The sequence below is a fragment of the Plasmodium chabaudi genome, assembly GCF_900002335.3.
Source record: "Plasmodium chabaudi chabaudi strain AS genome assembly, chromosome: 5".
Classification (NCBI taxonomy): domain Eukaryota; phylum Apicomplexa; class Aconoidasida; order Haemosporida; family Plasmodiidae; genus Plasmodium; species Plasmodium chabaudi.
The window spans coordinates 601,979-619,960 of NC_030105.2; the positions used below are offsets into that span (position 1 = coordinate 601,979).

Below are 17,982 nucleotides of genomic sequence, written 5' to 3' on the forward strand. Positions count from 1 at the left end.
GATTTAGGAAAGTTATTTTATCCTATTTTCAAATTTATTTTTTTGTTGATTTATTTTTTCATAAATTTGGAATTATAAACTCCGATATTTGTTTTCTTTAAATTTTAAGAATTGTTAATTAAATAATTAACATTTTTTAATAGCTTTGTTTACACCCCTATAATTAAGTCCCTTTAAATCATTACACTTAATAAGAATGGTCAATTTGATTATTTCATTTTTTTAAATATGTTCATATAATTACTTTAGTATCGGGTTATAGTCTATATTGATTGTTTTTATTTTTTTTTGTAAAATCATATTGAATATTCCAAGAGGGAAGTATTGTATTAATAGAGCAATCATCAGGAAGATGTGGAGGGAATCCCATTGGATATTTTATGTTTCTATCAACAAATACATTATTTATATCTTTTTGTTCATATGTTGGATCATCATATACAAAATCGACATTTTTTTTTCTATAAATATATTTTAATGCATATTCTCTTATTGCTTGGTTTACACTTTCTTCATCAATTATGAGAATATCATCTTCTGCTTCTTCTTGTACGTTAGCATTGTTATTTTCATTCTTTCCATTTTTTTTATTTTCATCATTTTTATTGACCAGTTCTGTTCCATCATAATTGATTTTATCTAAATTTTCTTCAGATGCATTATTTTTTTCATTGATATTCTCAGCATTTCCTATTTTATTGCCATTATTATTCTTTGAGATATCTTTTGATGTTTCCATTTCTTGGGCCTCACCCGATTTATCATTATTGGTTAGCAAGCTAGATTTCTCCTCGCCTTTCGGATCATCTAATTGTGTAGTATCATTTACTAGGTTTTCTTTTTCATTTTGTATACTATTATTATCAGTGTTTAATTTAGTATCTTTAGAAGGGTCTTCTGTTTTTTCACTATCCTCAATTTTTTTTTCTTCTTCGTTATCTTTTTTTGAAAAAAAGCTAGAAATTGTTTTAAATAAACCGCCAGTTTTTTCCTCTTCTTTGGGTTGTGCCTCTTCAGAATTTTTCTCGATTTCATTTTCTTTACTTTGATCATTTTTGTTGTTTTCTGCATTTCCTACATTTTCTTCACTTGCCGATTGTGTATTTTTTGAAATGCTTTCTACATTTTCAGATTGCATAAGATTATCAATATTTGGAGAAATTTGAGATCCGTCATTTTTTTGATCAAAAGAATCTGCTTTGGAAATATAATTTGGTTCATCATTTGGATGACTAGGTGAATCGTCAATTGTTTCTTTTTTCTCAACCTCTTGAGAAGTGTTAGTAGCCTGATTGTCTTCGTTTTTTTGATCAAAATCGGGTTGATCGCTATTTGTTTTTGTATTTGCTTTTGTTCTTTTTTGAATTTTTTTAGAACTTAATAAAATTTTAAGGGTTTCATTTTGTATTATATCGATTAATAAAGTTGTTATTTTATGATCATATTTTTTAACATTAAATTTTTTTAACAAATTTTCAATTTCATTTTCCATGTGTGGGATTATATCATAATATTCACTGATTAATTTTTCATTGATATCTGCTGATTTGTTTTTATTATATGTTTCCTTTTTTGTTATTTTCATTTTATTCAGCCAATAAATCGTTTTTTATATTTCATCATATGGCCCTAAATACTATATGCATTTACATTATGTATACATAAATTTTACTAATAGGCTAATAAGCCATATTATGCCATATTATTTCAGTTTTTTATTATTTTACATTTTAATAAATGAAATTAGGCTTTATTTGTTTCCATAAAAATTAAATAAATAAAAAAAATAATTATATCCATAAATATGTAATATAAATAATACATGCGTTATATGTAAATTTTCTTCATGCTTGCATTCATTTATGAAATATTTTTTGTCACGGGAATATTTAAGGTGAACAAAATTGTAAAAAATTTTAATCACCCCTCAAAAATGTATAGACATAAAAAATAACAAATATTAAATTATGAGAAAAAAATATGTCATGCCAAAATAAATAACATGCTAAAGCCGAAAAATGATATAAAAAATGTATTTTTTAAAAATAAAATTTGGTATATTTTTTCTTTTTTTAATGTATAAGTTTTTAAGCTTGGTATACATTGATGGTAATTCCAAGGCTTGTTGGAATTACGAAAAGTGCGGAAAATTTTCTTTCCTCGAATTTATATGTTATATAACAAGTTAAAAAAAGTAAAAAAAAAAAAGCAAAATGAAGTATTAAATAATTTGTATAGCAAATTTTTGTTGGTTTACAAAAAATATGTAATAATAATGTATATTTAAAAATAACATAATAATAGCATGTGTGTACATATAAACTTAGGAGAGCAGAAATATGCTCACTATATATGTAATATACATATTTTTATATGTATAATACATATATATATGTGTGAACAGACTTTAAGTTTTGTTTAACATGTACGCACTCACAAAAAAGCATTCCTCCCAGTATGCAATTTCTTCATTTTTAGAAAAACTATAAAGTAATTTTCTCAATTTTTTTTTCAACATATATAATATTATACATGGTTGACTATTTCTTTAACATATTTGTTGGGGATACCAAAAGAGCATCCAATTGCTGTATTTGTGGTAGGATTGATATAATTTGTTCTCTATATGTGTCTTTTAAATTATCTTGTATTTCATTTTTTTCTAGATATAATGTTTTTAAATTTTCATTATTTTTTAATTTGATAACCATATCTAAACTTTTAATATTATTATTATTTAACCATAATTCTTCTAAATGTTTTAATTCAGAACATATTAATATATTTTCTATTTCATTATATGCTAAATCTAAAACTTTAAGATATTTTAGTTCTTTGATTTGATCATTTATATCATTTAATTTGTTATAACTTAAATACAACTCATTTAATGATAAAACATTATTAATAGATTTTTCATTCCAACTCGTTAGTCTGTTATGTTGTAAACTTAATTTTTTTAATTTCGGTAATTCTGGTAATTCGAGTTGTTCTATTTTATTCTTACCCAACCATAACTCTTCTAAATTTGTCAAATTCTCTATATTTTCAATTTTACGTATTTTATTATATCCTAATTCCAGTAGCCTCAGATTTTTGCAGTTCTCCAGGTTTTCAATCTGTTGGAAAATAAAATGTGAATATGTAGAAAGGACGTTAAGCTTAATTTGAATTTACTTTTATTCAGCCATCCATTTTGTATAAATATAAACGCTCTATATAGTCAATTCATAAGATATAATAGTTTTTCGAGGTATATGCACTTTTTTACCTTTGATATTTTATTGCTAGACAAATATAATTCTTCTAAATTTACTAGTGCCTCTAAATTTTCAATAACTTTAATTTTGTTAAATGAAAGATCTAGGACTCTACAAAAGGTGCAAAAAATATGTGGGCATAATATGGGATATGCAAAATAATTAAAAATAGTGGGATCAGCAATAATACTGTATTATTATTAAGAGAAATAAAAATGTATTACTTTAAATTTATTAGCATCGATATGTTTTCAATTCTTTTAATAGAATTCTCATATAATTCGAGGTGTTCCAATTCTACATTATTTTCCAAGTTTTCGATTTTTTCAATGCAGTTCGAAATTAATTGAAGTGTCTTCAGTTTGTAAATCCCATTGAAGGTGATAAAAAATGTACATAGATGTGTTATTGTTTTGTTAAATATGTGAAAATATAAAATATATAGCAAAAATATATCGCCAATAAATGGTATAAAGACACTAAACGGTTTGTAGAGGAAAATAAAAATATTATGAATGTAGAGACTTACCATTAACTTTTTGCATTTTTCAATATTTTCTATTTTCCTAATTCTCGAATACTGATGAGAAATAATCGTTTCATTTTCATCAAACGTAGCTATTTCCCCAAGTACATTATATGTAGCCATGTTTTGTATTCCGAATGTTTTAATTATCCCCTATATTTTAACTATCATGCCCAAGCATATATATAAAAAATATAAATAAACTAATATATGTATTATATATTTTTAATATTAATAAGCATCAAAATTTATAGTAGCTTTTTACATTTGGATATGAAATAAGAAATATAGGATATCTTGGTGTTATTATTTTTTTCACGTATTTTTCCGTAAATCATCAATTTAAATGATATTAAAATTTATTTTTTTTTAACATTGAAATGGGAATAGATATATTAAGAATATATCCCATAAATATATATATGTTATATAATATATATATTAATATATATTAATTTAGTTCCTCCCCCCTTTACATTTGTGAAATAGGCGTTCATATTTTTTTTTTTCATCACCTTATAATTTCAATTATATAAATTCGTTAAGAAATATTTTCAAAATTTTATCAACTTTATATAACATTTTTTAGTATCATTTTAATTTAATAAAATAGGAATAATTTTAATAAAATGTATAATTAAATTAAAATTTTTTGCAAGATCAGTATTAAGCTATGGAAATGTAGAATGTTATGTACATAATATAATAACGGTAATAACGGGATGGGTACAGAAATGTGGAAATAATTTGAAAATTAAGAAAAGGTGTGTTGAGATAAAAAATATAGTAATATAATACATAAAAATAACTTACACTATGTTAAGAAAAGTTTATGCATATTTATATAATGATACATAAAATATTATACAAAATTGTATTCACTATTTTAGTTTTATATTCTTTTTCAATACACGAATAACAAATTTTATTAACAATGGCAAATGAGCAGAATAGCTCTTAGACGAGTTTTTTAGTTTATCAACATGCAGACAGGTATACATACATAAACAAATAATTATGTTTGGATGCACACTATTCAACTTTTTATAGATATAAAAAATGAAGACAAGGTAAATTATTATATTCAATATAATAAAAAGGGTAATATTATTCAAATAATATACATTATATATGTTGTGTGAATCTTCTGTCTCTGTTAGTGATTCTTTTGTTTGTCATGAATTTGTTTTTTAACAAAAAAGAGAAAATATAAGAAACTTGGATCGGAATATTCAGTTAGTAAATTTTTAAAATATTCTTCCAAGTTTTGTTGTAAAATAAAATTATCATAAGAATTATATATAAATGAAAAAATCGAAGGAAAGAATTTGGTTAAATCGATAATATAATTATTTTCTTTTAATCCATAATATGTGGATATTGTATATATTATATAATTCTGATTATCAAAAAAATGAATAAATATATTTTTCCCTAAGATTTTCAATATATCATAATCGTTAAAAAATATATTTCTGCATTCTTGTGGAAAGGATAGAGTAGAAAAAAAAAATAATATTGATAAAAGTAATGGGTTAAAAAAATATCCTAATTTAAAGGATTCGATGATTTTTTCAAAAACTGTTTGTGAAAGAGCGCGGCTAATATTGAGTCGCTTTAGTCGAGTACACGATTTGATATTCTGTTTATTTTTTTCGAACTGGTTTAATATATGTTCATTTTGCCCAAAAGAACTTTTTCTATTATCCCCATTTTGTTCCGCTCCCTTTTTCCTTTCTATTTCATTCTGAAGAATGGAAAAAACAATATTTTCTATGCTCTTTTTATATTCCAATTCTTCATCAAAAAATGTGGTTTCGCCCCTTAAAGTATCAACATCACAAGACATATTATTAAATATATATAATTCTGCTATAGACACAAAATAGTTATATATATCTATATGTTCGCTCATATATTCTCCAATCTGTTTATGGTTATTAACAAGAAATATTTGAATAAAAAATTTAAAAAATGTAGATACATCCATATGTTTTACTAAAAAATTTAAAACATTTTTATTTAAAAATAAAATTAATACTTTACTAATTATTATTTCTTCCATTTTGTTTATATCATTTAATGGCTTATTACATTCTCTAAACATATTTTTTAGTAACAATAAAAAAATATTTTTTTTGCTATTATATATTGATAAACTTTCTTTTATATATTTTTGTAAAAATAGGATAACATATACCACATTAACATCTTTTATATATTCATCTTCGTTCTCATAATTTGAACATGTTTCCCTTTGATGTGTGTCTACATTTTGAAAAGAAGTTGGAATAGCTTCCTCTGCCCAGGTAGGTAACATACCTCCCTTTACATTACCATTGATGGAAATGCTTGGTTGTTTCGTAATTTCCTTTAATGAAAAGTAACTAAGAGGAACTGAGGAGCAAAATACAAGCGAATAAAAAATAATATCCATGTTATCATCCCTTAAAATGGTGTAACATTTGGGGCTATTTTTAAGTTGATTATGATTAGTATTCATACTCGAAGAATTGTTTTCCTTATAAATTTTCATATTAAAAAGTTTGTATAAATTGTAAAACAAATAGGATAGGGGTAGAAACACATTGTTCGAGTCGAGAACATTTTCAACTTTGAATACGTCTACTTTAAAAAGTTTTAACACATCTTGATTTAATTGATAAAATATGTCAATAAGCGGATTTATTTCGCCGTAAATATTATCATCACTATTTTGTATTTCCTCATTCATATAACTTATCTTCAAAATTATTTTCAAAATTCCGTTTAATAGCTGTATAAATAGGACGAAAAAAAAATGAGGATCCAAATTTTGTTCATAAATAATGAAACTGAACATAGAAGGGCACTCCTTTGTTTTGTTAAATATATTTTTAATTATGTTGTCTTCGTTTGTGTTATCGTTCCTTTTTACATCATCTCTATACCAGTCTAGCAACCAGCTAAGGTTTCCTATAAATGTGGGTCCAATTCGTTGAAGCAATTTCATAAGTTCGTATATTTGCTCGGTATGTATACACTGCTCTATATTTATACATTTTTTTCTAATACAAATAAATACTGTATATACATAATTAAGACATTGATTTATTAATATCAGATCATTTAAATAATTAAATTCTAATTTCTTTTGTTCTTTAATATTATTAGGGTAAGAAAAAGAATTGTCTGTATGTATATATTCATGTGGCTTTTCATTTTTGTGTATATTATGATTTTCTACATTATTAATTTGAATTTCTAATGTTTTAATAACTTTAGAAGTATATAAAAACCCTGATAAATCCATATCATCACATATCAAGTTATAAGTAGAAATATATAAATATACTTGAGCTAGAAACTTTTTACAAATTATATCATTTTTTATATTTATTTTATGAATTTTATTAACAATATCATGAAAATATTCAACTGATTCTTTATACAAATTACAAGTTAGTAAGATTCTAAATACTTTTAATGTTTCTGTGGAAATAAATATATAAGAATGTCTCATTGCAGTGTCGCTATTTTTTTCGATGTTTTCATCATTCAAACTAAATGGCAAAGTTCTATAAAAAATTAAAAATGATAGCACATCGAAATTTTGTAAAAAATCTTTATCATAGTTATATATAATTATATATCTTATCAAAGTGATTAAATTATAAACAAAGTTAAGATCAGAACAGTTAATTCTTTGATTTGTATTTGAACATTCTTTTTTTATTCTTTCATTGTATAAACAGCTACCTACAATTTTTGATTCACATATTTTTTCTAAATTTTTTACAAGATTTTTATTTTTTAATATATTTATTTTATGTTTATATTTAATTAGTAACCCTATTAAAAGACACACACAACTATTTTCTACTTCGACAACAGCAAAATTATTTTCCAAAATATTGCTTATATTATTTATAAGTTTTATAATTTCGATATCTTCATTATCATTTATTTTTTTATATGATTTTATTATATCTAAATTTATTTTTATTAATTTACTTGGATCGCTAGTACTTTCATTAACATTTTTAAGGTAGCATAAAATTTTATCATAAATTATACTATTTTCATCATTCTGTTCATATTTTTTTTTCGTTGTATTTTTTATAATTATTTTATCTACTTTTTCTTCTTCCTTTTTTATTTCATTTTCTTTGCACTTATTTAAAAAAATTGTAATATCATCATCCCTCGGATTGTTAATATTGTTTGCTTGATCTGGATCAGATGTATTATCATCTTTATGATCTATCGAATTTTTCAAGGTCTTCGAATTATCATTTTCTAAGGGCAAATCTGAGATAGAAGAATTATGCCCTTTTTTGGTTGAATAAAAAAATATATTATAACTTTCATCAAAAAAAATGTTATCACTAAACAGATCGTAATATGAGAAAAATTCATAATCTATAGAATATTTAAATTTGTTAATTTTGTTTTCTTCTGTTCCATCAAATATTATTTTATCTTTTATTATGTATGTATTATTTGGATATAAGTAGCTAGCCATAGCATGAAGACAATTAAATTGTAGATTTTTATTATTATAATAATTAAATAAAAATAATAATTTTGAAAATATATTCAAATCATTATTTAAATAATTTACAAATCTATTAAATGTAAAGGTGTAAGAATATTTGTTTTTTACTTGATAATTATTTATTACATTACTATCTAAAAGCACATCATTTAATTCAGAAACTTTTAAATACATATTTATAAATATATGTCTCATAATTTTTAATGCTATACATACTTGATTTGGATATGAACTTTGACATAAAAACAAAAGCTCAGGTAATGTGTATCCACTATTTAATGGTTCTTCATTATGATGATAAAGACCATCAAAATTGTCAAATATTTTTTTTCGTTCTTTTTCGTTATATAGATTTTCATTTATTTGTATTCTTAGTCGACCTAAAAAATCAAATCTGATTTCATGTAATTTTATTTCTTTCATATTTTTTATTTCTCTAATTTCTGTGTCTTCTATTGGATTAGTCCATTGTAATTTCGCTAGTTCGTTTTTGTTCATTTTAAAAATTACATCATATTTTTTTGTATCATTATTTTTGTAGTAAACACTATGATGATTATTATGTGTTTTTTTTTCTAAGTCTGTGTTTTCTATATTTATATCCTTTTTATGGTTATCATTATATTTTATGTTTGGAATTGTTTTGTTGGCAAAATTATAATTTTGCTTGTTCTCATGTTCATTATTTTTGGTATTCTCACAATTGTGGAATGAATTATTATTATTGTATATTTTACTTAAGTCTAACTTTTCATTCTTATTATTTTTTTGGAGATTTAATATACTTCTGTGAAGAGCTGGGGGGAAACTTACATTACAATTTTTTAATATACCATTATATTCCTTTTCTGTTTTTTCATTCACAATTTTTGAGGATTCATCAGCGAGATTAAAATTATGATCCATATTTTTTGCATCATTGTTGAAGTGTTCTTCTTGTTGATTATTTTCATTTTCCTCATCACTTGAACTTTCATCATATTTTTCTACGATATCAAATTTGCATTGATTAACTATAAAATCGTTTACTCGTTCTTTTCGAAGTTTATCCTGCAAACCGTCTTCCTTATTATGTGCCATTTTTATGAACCCCAATTGAGATTGTAATAAATAAACAAATGAATAAATAAAACACAAGTTTTATAACCTTTTACAACATGAAAATAATTATTATATAGCTCAAATATTTATATGTCGCCATATCTGGGTTGTTTCATGCATATACATATTTTATATACATCCTATCAACTCCATTTTTCTTTTGTTAATTTTGTACAGTAGTAAGATTGTTTCAGTGAAGCTCATGCACAAAAAGGAAAAATAAATTTCAGCTTTTTAAAAAAAAATAAAATAATAACAAGATATCAAAATGTTATGCAAACATCTTAAATATTAAAAAATATAAATAAAAATAATGCGGTGCTAATTATACAAAGGCAAAATAAACCGTGGTAAAATTTATGGTAATAAAATGGAATAAATAATTGGGAGAGACTAGTATTTCAACATAAATATAGAGTACTAGCCTAATATATACATAATATAAATAATTATAATTCGAAAATTTTTATTAAAAATAAATAATAATTTTTTTTTTACATAACTTTCTTATGATCAAGTGTATACACTAATGAATTATTTATAAGGTGATTCTTATAATTTAATATAATTTTCTTGATAATGTAGCTTTATTGTCCTTACACAAATTCAATTAATTTGGCACAATTGGGTATATTGTGATTTATTTTTTTATTTCATCATTTTTCACTTGCTATGTAGTGGAAGTTTATGCCTATGAGAAAAGGAGTACGGATACATGGGGGTACGTGATGACGTGGTTTACCCCATTTTGAGAGAATTGATTAGAATGATTTTTTTTTCCATCCTTTTTTCTAAAATTTTATTATTTATCAAGTTATTAACAATATAATAAGAATGCTTATATGTGGCATGCTATTCAGGAGGGGAAAAACCCAAAAATTGTATCCCCAAAATATAGGGCGTTGGATGTATGCACCTTTTGTAACAAGTACAACAAATGATAATATAATATTAAAGAGAAATTATGAGGAAATAAAAAATTTGAAGGCACAAGAGTTGCGTAAACTAAGCGAAAACTGTTGTATAAAAAAAATAAGCGATGTAATTATATGGAGTGAAATATGTAGAAATGCAATTAAAAAAAGTGATGAATTTAAACATTTTGACGCATTATTATTATTATCATGTTTTGATAAGATGAATTTATTAGACAAAAGTTTATATACACATTTTTCAGATATATTCATAAAACATATAAATAACTTTGAGCCTAGACATTTAATATTATTAATAAATTTATATTGTAAAGTTAATATATTCCCACGTATTTTATTTATAGAAGTTTTTCATGCAATCATACGTTATTCCCCTAAATTGTATCCAAACGAATATGTTGATATTTTTGAATGTTTTGCAAAATATGAAATAGCTAATAAAGACTTGATAAGTACATTGTGTAAGTCTATAATAAAAAATATCAATCTTTTTGGTTACACAGATTTATGCTCTATTGTTGGGTCATTAAGATCGTTAAAAATAAATGATGATGTATTTTTTTATTGTATTGACGAAAAGCAATTAAAAGAATTAAAAATGTCAACTTGTCAAGAATTATTTGATTATATAAATAAAATAAAATTATTAAAATATAGTTGGGAATTATATGAAAAAGATTTAATAAAAGAATTTTTAAATAGAATAAATGATTTTAAAAATGGAAATGATATAAATCAATTACATGACCCATTTATTTGTTTAAATTATTTAATTTCAAAAAATATAATTTCTAATAACTTTTTATTAACTTTAAGTATGTGGTGTGCTAATCAAGTTTATCAATATCCATCAAGATCGGCTAAAAGACCTCTATCTTATCAACTTATAAAATTATATCAGATTATGAAAGAACATAATGTAGAGAATTTTGATTTTATAGAAAAAGCAATTCATAAATTTGTTATTAGTAGAGGAGGTCTTGCTACTAATCGTGAAAAAATAACTAAACCAGTTTCTTATCAAAAGGGAAGGAAATATATATTTGCTCCTGACCCATTAAATGCAGATTCTGAAGATACAAACAAATATATAGATTCTTCAAATGAAGAAGAAACCCACCAAAATGAACAATTAGCATATTCTAATATGTACCAAGGAAATGATAATGACTTCGATTCCATAGAACAAGATTCATACAACGAGAATGCAAATGAGCATATCAAACACAATTCTAATATACTAACACAAAAACAGAGATTGATTAATCTAAGCTTGGAGAAAAAAACAGAAAATAAAAAAGAAACATATTCTAATTCTCGGCATTGTAATTTTAAATTACGTCAAAGACCTAAAAGGATAAAAAACCAACCCATATCGGATCAAAAATAGTCACAAATAGTGCATGAACAAATGAAAGAATTGTTTAGTAAATGATCATAAAAAATGTATTGTAGCTAGCCACTGTATGGCAAAAGTATTTTTTATATTGCATAATTTAATATGGGGAAAAAATTATTCCAATTTTTTTCTTTCCAAATTTGGTAGTATGCATTTTCACGAGTCAATTTCATGACATGTAAATCATAGGGATGCGGCTCTATTCGGATAGTTTTATCCCCATACCACTTTGTTTTACTTTATTTTATCCCCTTATTTTTTTTTATTTTTTGGGGATGCGCATGTAATAAAGATAACCTCATTATTATTTTTATTACATGCTTTACTTTTTAAAAAACTTAAAAACAATATTAAATATTGATTTTATTCTTAATTTCTCACATTAATTATTTATCCATATATATAATTAATTAAAAAAAAAAAAAAAAAAAACGCATACAAGTAAAATATATACATATATATAAATATGACTACTAATTTAATTTCAAATACGTATTTAAAATAAAAAAAGAACAAAAAGATAATTTAATTTGTGATAAATGTATCAATAATCCAAAGACATACCACATGATACTTAGGTGGTCATTGTATTAGCAGCGTATAAAACACATATACGCACAATTTGGTATGCTTTTGAAATTTCCTTAAGTATTAAGAAAATTTCACAATGTTTTTCAAACCAACACCAATTAAAATGCATACTAATTGATTAAAAAAACAAATATCAAAATTAGTTTTTTATTAATTCGGTATATTGCGATTTTTGCGTTTGCATATTGAGATGCAGGAGCGCAAAAAAAGTTCCTCTGTGTACCCCCTGTGCGGCTAGCCAAGATTTGTTCGCGCCTAACTCATAATAAATATTTAGCATCCATTTATATATGCATTATTAATTTTATATTTCCATTTGTCGGATTTTGTGTATTTCTCATTTATCCCCCCTTTTTGTGATGTGATATCCTTTTCAATATGTTTTTCGTATAAATCAGACGGGAAAGGGAAATTTATTTCGAGGGAAAATGTACAACTTTTTGCAGGGCTGAAATCCATTGAAACCTGAGGCACTAACAAAAGTATATGCGCCAGAATATTCATATATAATCCAATCATTTATATTACATTCAGGTAAATAAGTAGACGAAGTAATCATATCAAGTCCATCACATGATTGCCCATATATCTTTGTTAAATACAAAGGGGAATCTAATATCATTTGTTTTGAGTCCATTTTGTTATTATTTATAATATATATTGGGTGTCTACTATATTCATCAAAAATAATTCCACTAAAGCATCCATAAATACTGTCAGTTATATAATATGAATAATAATTATATTTATTATCATGAATACTAACAACGTTTTTTTTAATATTTGTTATATTTCCTAGTTTTGAATTATCTTCGTGATTAAATGCACTTCCAGGAATAAAAGTTTTACCATCGTTTGCTTGTATCTTTCCATTAGTGCATACTTCAGATGATAAATCAGTTTTTTCTTTTTCGCTTTTTAATTCTGCATCTGGTATAGTTCCTATGCTATTTTCTTGGTCTTTATTTTGTATATTTCCACCACCATTTTGTTGATCATTGTTGTTGTTAACCACTTGTTCGTTTTTTACTACATGTCCATTATTATTTTCATCATTTTTCATATTGGACAATCTGATAGGAGAAAAAGCAGGGCATCGTTTTCCAATAACTTTGCAAGCTAGTGTTGATGAAGAAGCAACCATAAATCTACCAGGCTCAGACATAATTTTCAATTGATCTTTCATATCTTTAAAATAATGATCTATAGACATATTAATAGCAAGTGCAATTTTTTCAAAATTGTGAAAATTATAATTTTTTTTAATAGCTGATTTGTCATTTAAAAAGCTTATGATTTCTTTTTTTAATTCTTCTTCATTTAAAGTACAATAATGTTTTTTTTCATTTTTTCTTGCACGATCATATTCTAATTCTTCAGGATAACCACCCCCTATATTTAAAATTTGAAATTTAAACCCAAAGCGACTTCCAAGATCAAAAGCATCTCTCGATAATTTTATAGCTTGACAAAAATCGAATGAATTTTTTGTATTACTACCTACATGAAATGATACACCTACAATATTAAGATTGTTTTCTTTTCCAAATTTAAGAATTTTTTCCCATTCAAATTCATTTGCACCATATTTTGACGACATATATGATTTATAATTTTTAAAGTCTATATTAATACGTAAAAGTAATGAGCAAGTAGGATGATATTTACATATTTTTTTCAACTCGTCAATATTGTCAAATGTGCATAAGTTTATATTCTTTTCTTTTGCATATTTTAATGAAGATGGACTTTTAATAGTATTAGCATAAATAATTCTATCTCTTGACATGTTTGGGAAAAGGGTTGTTAATTTGTTTATTTCACCAATAGATGCACAATCAAAATTACAATTTAAGCCATATAAAAATTTTATGACATTTTCATCATCGTTACTTTTTACTGCAAAAAATGGTGTAACTCTTGGTAAGTTTCTTTTAAATCGAATATATTGTAATAATACTTTTTGTAAATTAATGCAAACTACTGATGTGTCAATGTCTTCGTTTAACATTTTATTAAATGTACATATTTCTGCTTTATTATTACGATAAAAATTCATCATTTCTTCTTTATTTTCTTTTTCCAAATCAAATTCGTTACCATTATCGTTTGTGTTACAGCTATTCGTTTCAGAAACAAACTTACTTTTTTCACTTTGAACTTCTTGCCCATCTAAAAGAAAAGGTGATATAGAATCTGCTCGTTTTTCTGTTTCACAATCGTAGTTTAATACACTTGATTCCTTTTCCATATGAATATCATCAACTTTATCATTAGAATTCTTTACAGAATAATTATTATGATTGGAGTTTGTAGTATTATTCTTCGAATTCAAATAATCTTCTACATCAATGATATGAATGTTATTTTCTTTGCAAAAGTTATAACTATATTCATACATACGGTTAATATTCTGTGCATTTTTGTTAGACTGTTCAAAATAAATAGAGTTGTATGATTTGATTTTTTCGTCGGTTTGAATCAAATTTTTCTGTTCATAAACATAATATTGAATTTTTAAGAAGCCAACAGATTGCTCTTTTTTTTCGCATAAGCTGTAATACTGGTGCTTGTTGATAATAATGTCGTTGTTCAATTTTTTATTTATTTCTGCCACTCCATTGGTGCTTTTTATACTCTTATTATTTTGAGAGGATAATAAATCCGATGGTAATCGATTACTGCTATCATTATTATCATTATTATCTTCATCTTTCTGCGCCAACGTGTTTTTGCTCAAATCATACATATAATTAACTATATATATATATTGACCATTATAAAAATTCAACTCTTTTTTTACAAAATTCATAAAATGCTCTGATTTCAATGCGCTGGATAATTCTATCGATACATATGAAACACCATCTTCAGGCGAATAATGGACACATAAATAATTATTTTTATTTGCAAAATTACAAGAATATCCGCATGGAACAAAATGATATTCGTTATACATAAACTTATCATTATTTTGTAAATTTATGCATTCATATAAATTTTCATCGACTTTTTTAATGCGCATATTGCTTGATATACGATCTCTGCCTTTTACGTCATTTGTATTTTTATTAAGCAAATCAGAACATACAACTGTGAAAGATTCTAAGGGAGACTCAGTTAATTCGTTTTGTTCATAATTCTTATCTAAATTATTATCCAACATTGTTTTGCTTGATAAGTTATCAAGGTTATCAACTTTTGCATCGATTATTTCGTCATTGCTTATGTAACTAATAACTTCTTCTTCTACTAAAAGTCTACCATCATCTTCTATTGTGTCCATAGCACGATTTTTTGGGTGAAGTTCTTTTAAATCGTTTTGTAATAAAGAAGTATAAGTGCTACTGCTGCTACATGTACTCTTGCCATTGCTTCTAACACTATTAGTGTTACTATAAGTTTCTTGGGCTTTATTAGTTGAAATAAGCATATAATTACTATTATCATCGAATACTTGTGTGTTATTCTTGCCCATATTTTTTGAATTTTCATCAGCTAATAATAATTTTGCATCTGATTCATTTAAACAATTATTTTTGTCATCAGCACAAGTTGATACTGCAATTTGTTCATCTACTGCACTATACAAAGTACTAGTTGAATTATTATCAAGATCTTTAGAAACATTTGTTATAATAGTTGTACTTGTAATATTGCTTGTGCATTTTGATGAATTTTCAACTGAGTCAAATGAATATACACTACTGCTACATATCTCTGTCTTTTCGTTTTCTTCCGATTTTGTAACATTTCTAGAATGGTTCGAAAGTACATTGAACAAATCATAAGTTAAATACTCATTATGGAATTGGTTTGGCATTCTATATTTTTTAATCCCATATAAATGCATTTCAGAGCAAAAGTTTGGGAATACGTTCAAAGCAGAAGTATCTATTGTTGCATCTTTGTTAACTTGCGAAAAAAAAATGTAATGATTTCTATTCATAGGCAAGGTTGTGTTAACAAATTCCATATTTTTTAGAAAAAATTTGAAAAAAACTTGTTCATCTTCAATAGATTTATGGGGATATTCTTGCTCATAATAGCCATCTTTTGTTACATTCTTATAATTCATGTGTGTGAAAAATGTATATTCAAAATAATTTTGTATGAAATCGATAATTTCTTCTAATTTCGTATTATTTTGAATAAAGGATTCATTATATAAATAGAATTTTTCTAAGACAAAGTATTTTTTCAATTTATATATTAATATATCAACAAAGAAAGGAATAAAAAATAGTACTTTTGTTTTGCCACATGTTTTTATAAATATCATGTCATTATATATATATAATGAGCTTTCTGATAATAAGTATACTCTACATCTTTCGTTTGATGGTGCATTTATATCTTCTTTTATTTCGGATACTATATTACAACCTATTAAATGAAGTTTCTCTTCCCATAAATCTCGTGATATATCTAATAGGGAATTTATGTTTCCGTTCACAAACAAATTTTTCCTTAGCTTGATTATTACGCGTTTTTCGATTCCTTCAAATAAGTTGCTCATTTTGTCTGCGCTTAATAGGAAGATAATTTTATCGAAGAAGGGTTTACGTGGTGGAAATGTGGAGGTAAAACTATTTTTTGATGGTAGTGGCTTTGTATAGATATTTTCCAACGATAATTTTTTATTTAAGGGGGATATTCCAAGTGGTGATATATATAGGAGAGATACTATCCCGATACGATATTATGATAATGCGTACGGGAAGTGAAGAATAATTTTATATGTATTTATTTTTTTTTATTTTTTTTTTTTCCCTTTGTTATTCACCCGTCGTGGCTTTTACAAAGATATTTTTTTTGCAGCGAAAATTGGATAGGTAATTATGGTATAATGCTGATATTATCTTATTACAACATTAATTGTTAATATATATACATAATAGATATTGCTTTCTCTATATGTATATTCTTTAAACAAAAAAAATTAAATATATTAAGTATAATTTTTTTCTTCCTTTGATTGGGGGAGGGGGTTTGTTATGACTTAATAAAAAATGAGGATAAATTCTCTCTTTTAAAATCCTTGGCTATAATATGATTATATAAATAACTTTATACAAGTTGGAATAAGTGGGTATATATTTTTTTTGGGGGGGGTATATGAATAAATCTGAAAATTAAAAAAATGGGCTTGTGCTAATGTGTAAATGGATGCTAAGGAATTCCCTCCTTCACGTTGGCGCAGATGAATACAACTAGCCTCAATTTTCTTTTTTGTTGGCTCCTTCGAAAACTTATTTTGTTGATAATCATAGTAAAATATTTATATATTTTAATAGGGGTAAGAATAAATATTCCTACTCAAATTTTTATTCATTTGGAATATAGGATATATTATATATATGCTTATACAAATATATACATCCAAAAAAACGCGTGTTTTTTAGAAGATGTTGGGGTGATGATATTTAATTATTCATACAAGTTTATTGTATGTATGTTTATATATATTATAGCAAACTTCGATACAGGGGGAAAGTATAAATATACTTCACATGCAAAATGCTATTTAAATTTAACTTGACTTTTTTGAAACTTGAAATGAGTTTTTTGCTCTTTTGGACGCTTTAAATTTGCAAATATAACTACTTTGTTTCAAAAATATTTTTACTTTA

The 17,982-nt window shown here is 24.6% G+C and overlaps 5 protein-coding genes across 5 annotated transcripts; 1 reads left to right on the forward strand and 4 right to left on the reverse strand.

The window, feature by feature from the left end:
• Positions 1-256: 256 nt before the first annotated feature.
• On the reverse strand, positions 257-1,585 carry PCHAS_0516600 (conserved Plasmodium protein, unknown function; the record flags this gene model as incomplete). Its single annotated transcript, XM_737388.2, has 1 exon — positions 257-1,585. The coding sequence occupies one exon, from the start codon at positions 1,583-1,585 to the stop codon at positions 257-259; it is 1,329 nt and encodes a 442-aa protein (XP_742481.2).
• Positions 1,586-2,540: 955 nt separating this feature from the next.
• On the reverse strand, positions 2,541-3,909 carry PCHAS_0516700 (leucine-rich repeat protein; the record flags this gene model as incomplete). Its single annotated transcript, XM_016800186.1, has 4 exons — positions 2,541-3,119; positions 3,272-3,371; positions 3,485-3,615; positions 3,790-3,909. 4 exons carry the CDS (start codon positions 3,907-3,909, stop codon positions 2,541-2,543), a joined length of 930 nt encoding a protein of 309 aa, XP_016655220.1.
• Positions 3,910-4,942: 1,033 nt separating this feature from the next.
• PCHAS_0516800 (RNA polymerase II-associated protein 1, putative) lies at positions 4,943-9,403 on the reverse strand (the record flags this gene model as incomplete). Its single annotated transcript, XM_734035.2, has 1 exon — positions 4,943-9,403. One exon carries the CDS (start codon positions 9,401-9,403, stop codon positions 4,943-4,945), a length of 4,461 nt encoding a protein of 1,486 aa, XP_739128.2.
• An 855-nt stretch (positions 9,404-10,258) lies between these two features.
• On the forward strand, positions 10,259-11,749 carry PCHAS_0516900 (heptatricopeptide repeat-containing protein HPR1, putative; the record flags this gene model as incomplete). The annotated part of the gene is made up of 1 exon (XM_735034.2): positions 10,259-11,749. The coding sequence occupies one exon, from the start codon at positions 10,259-10,261 to the stop codon at positions 11,747-11,749; it is 1,491 nt and encodes a 496-aa protein (XP_740127.2).
• Positions 11,750-12,743: 994 nt separating this feature from the next.
• On the reverse strand, positions 12,744-16,868 carry PCHAS_0517000 (S-adenosylmethionine decarboxylase/ornithine decarboxylase, putative; the record flags this gene model as incomplete). Its single annotated transcript, XM_740696.2, has 1 exon — positions 12,744-16,868. One exon carries the CDS (start codon positions 16,866-16,868, stop codon positions 12,744-12,746), a length of 4,125 nt encoding a protein of 1,374 aa, XP_745789.2.
• Between the last annotated feature and the right edge of the window lie 1,114 nt (positions 16,869-17,982).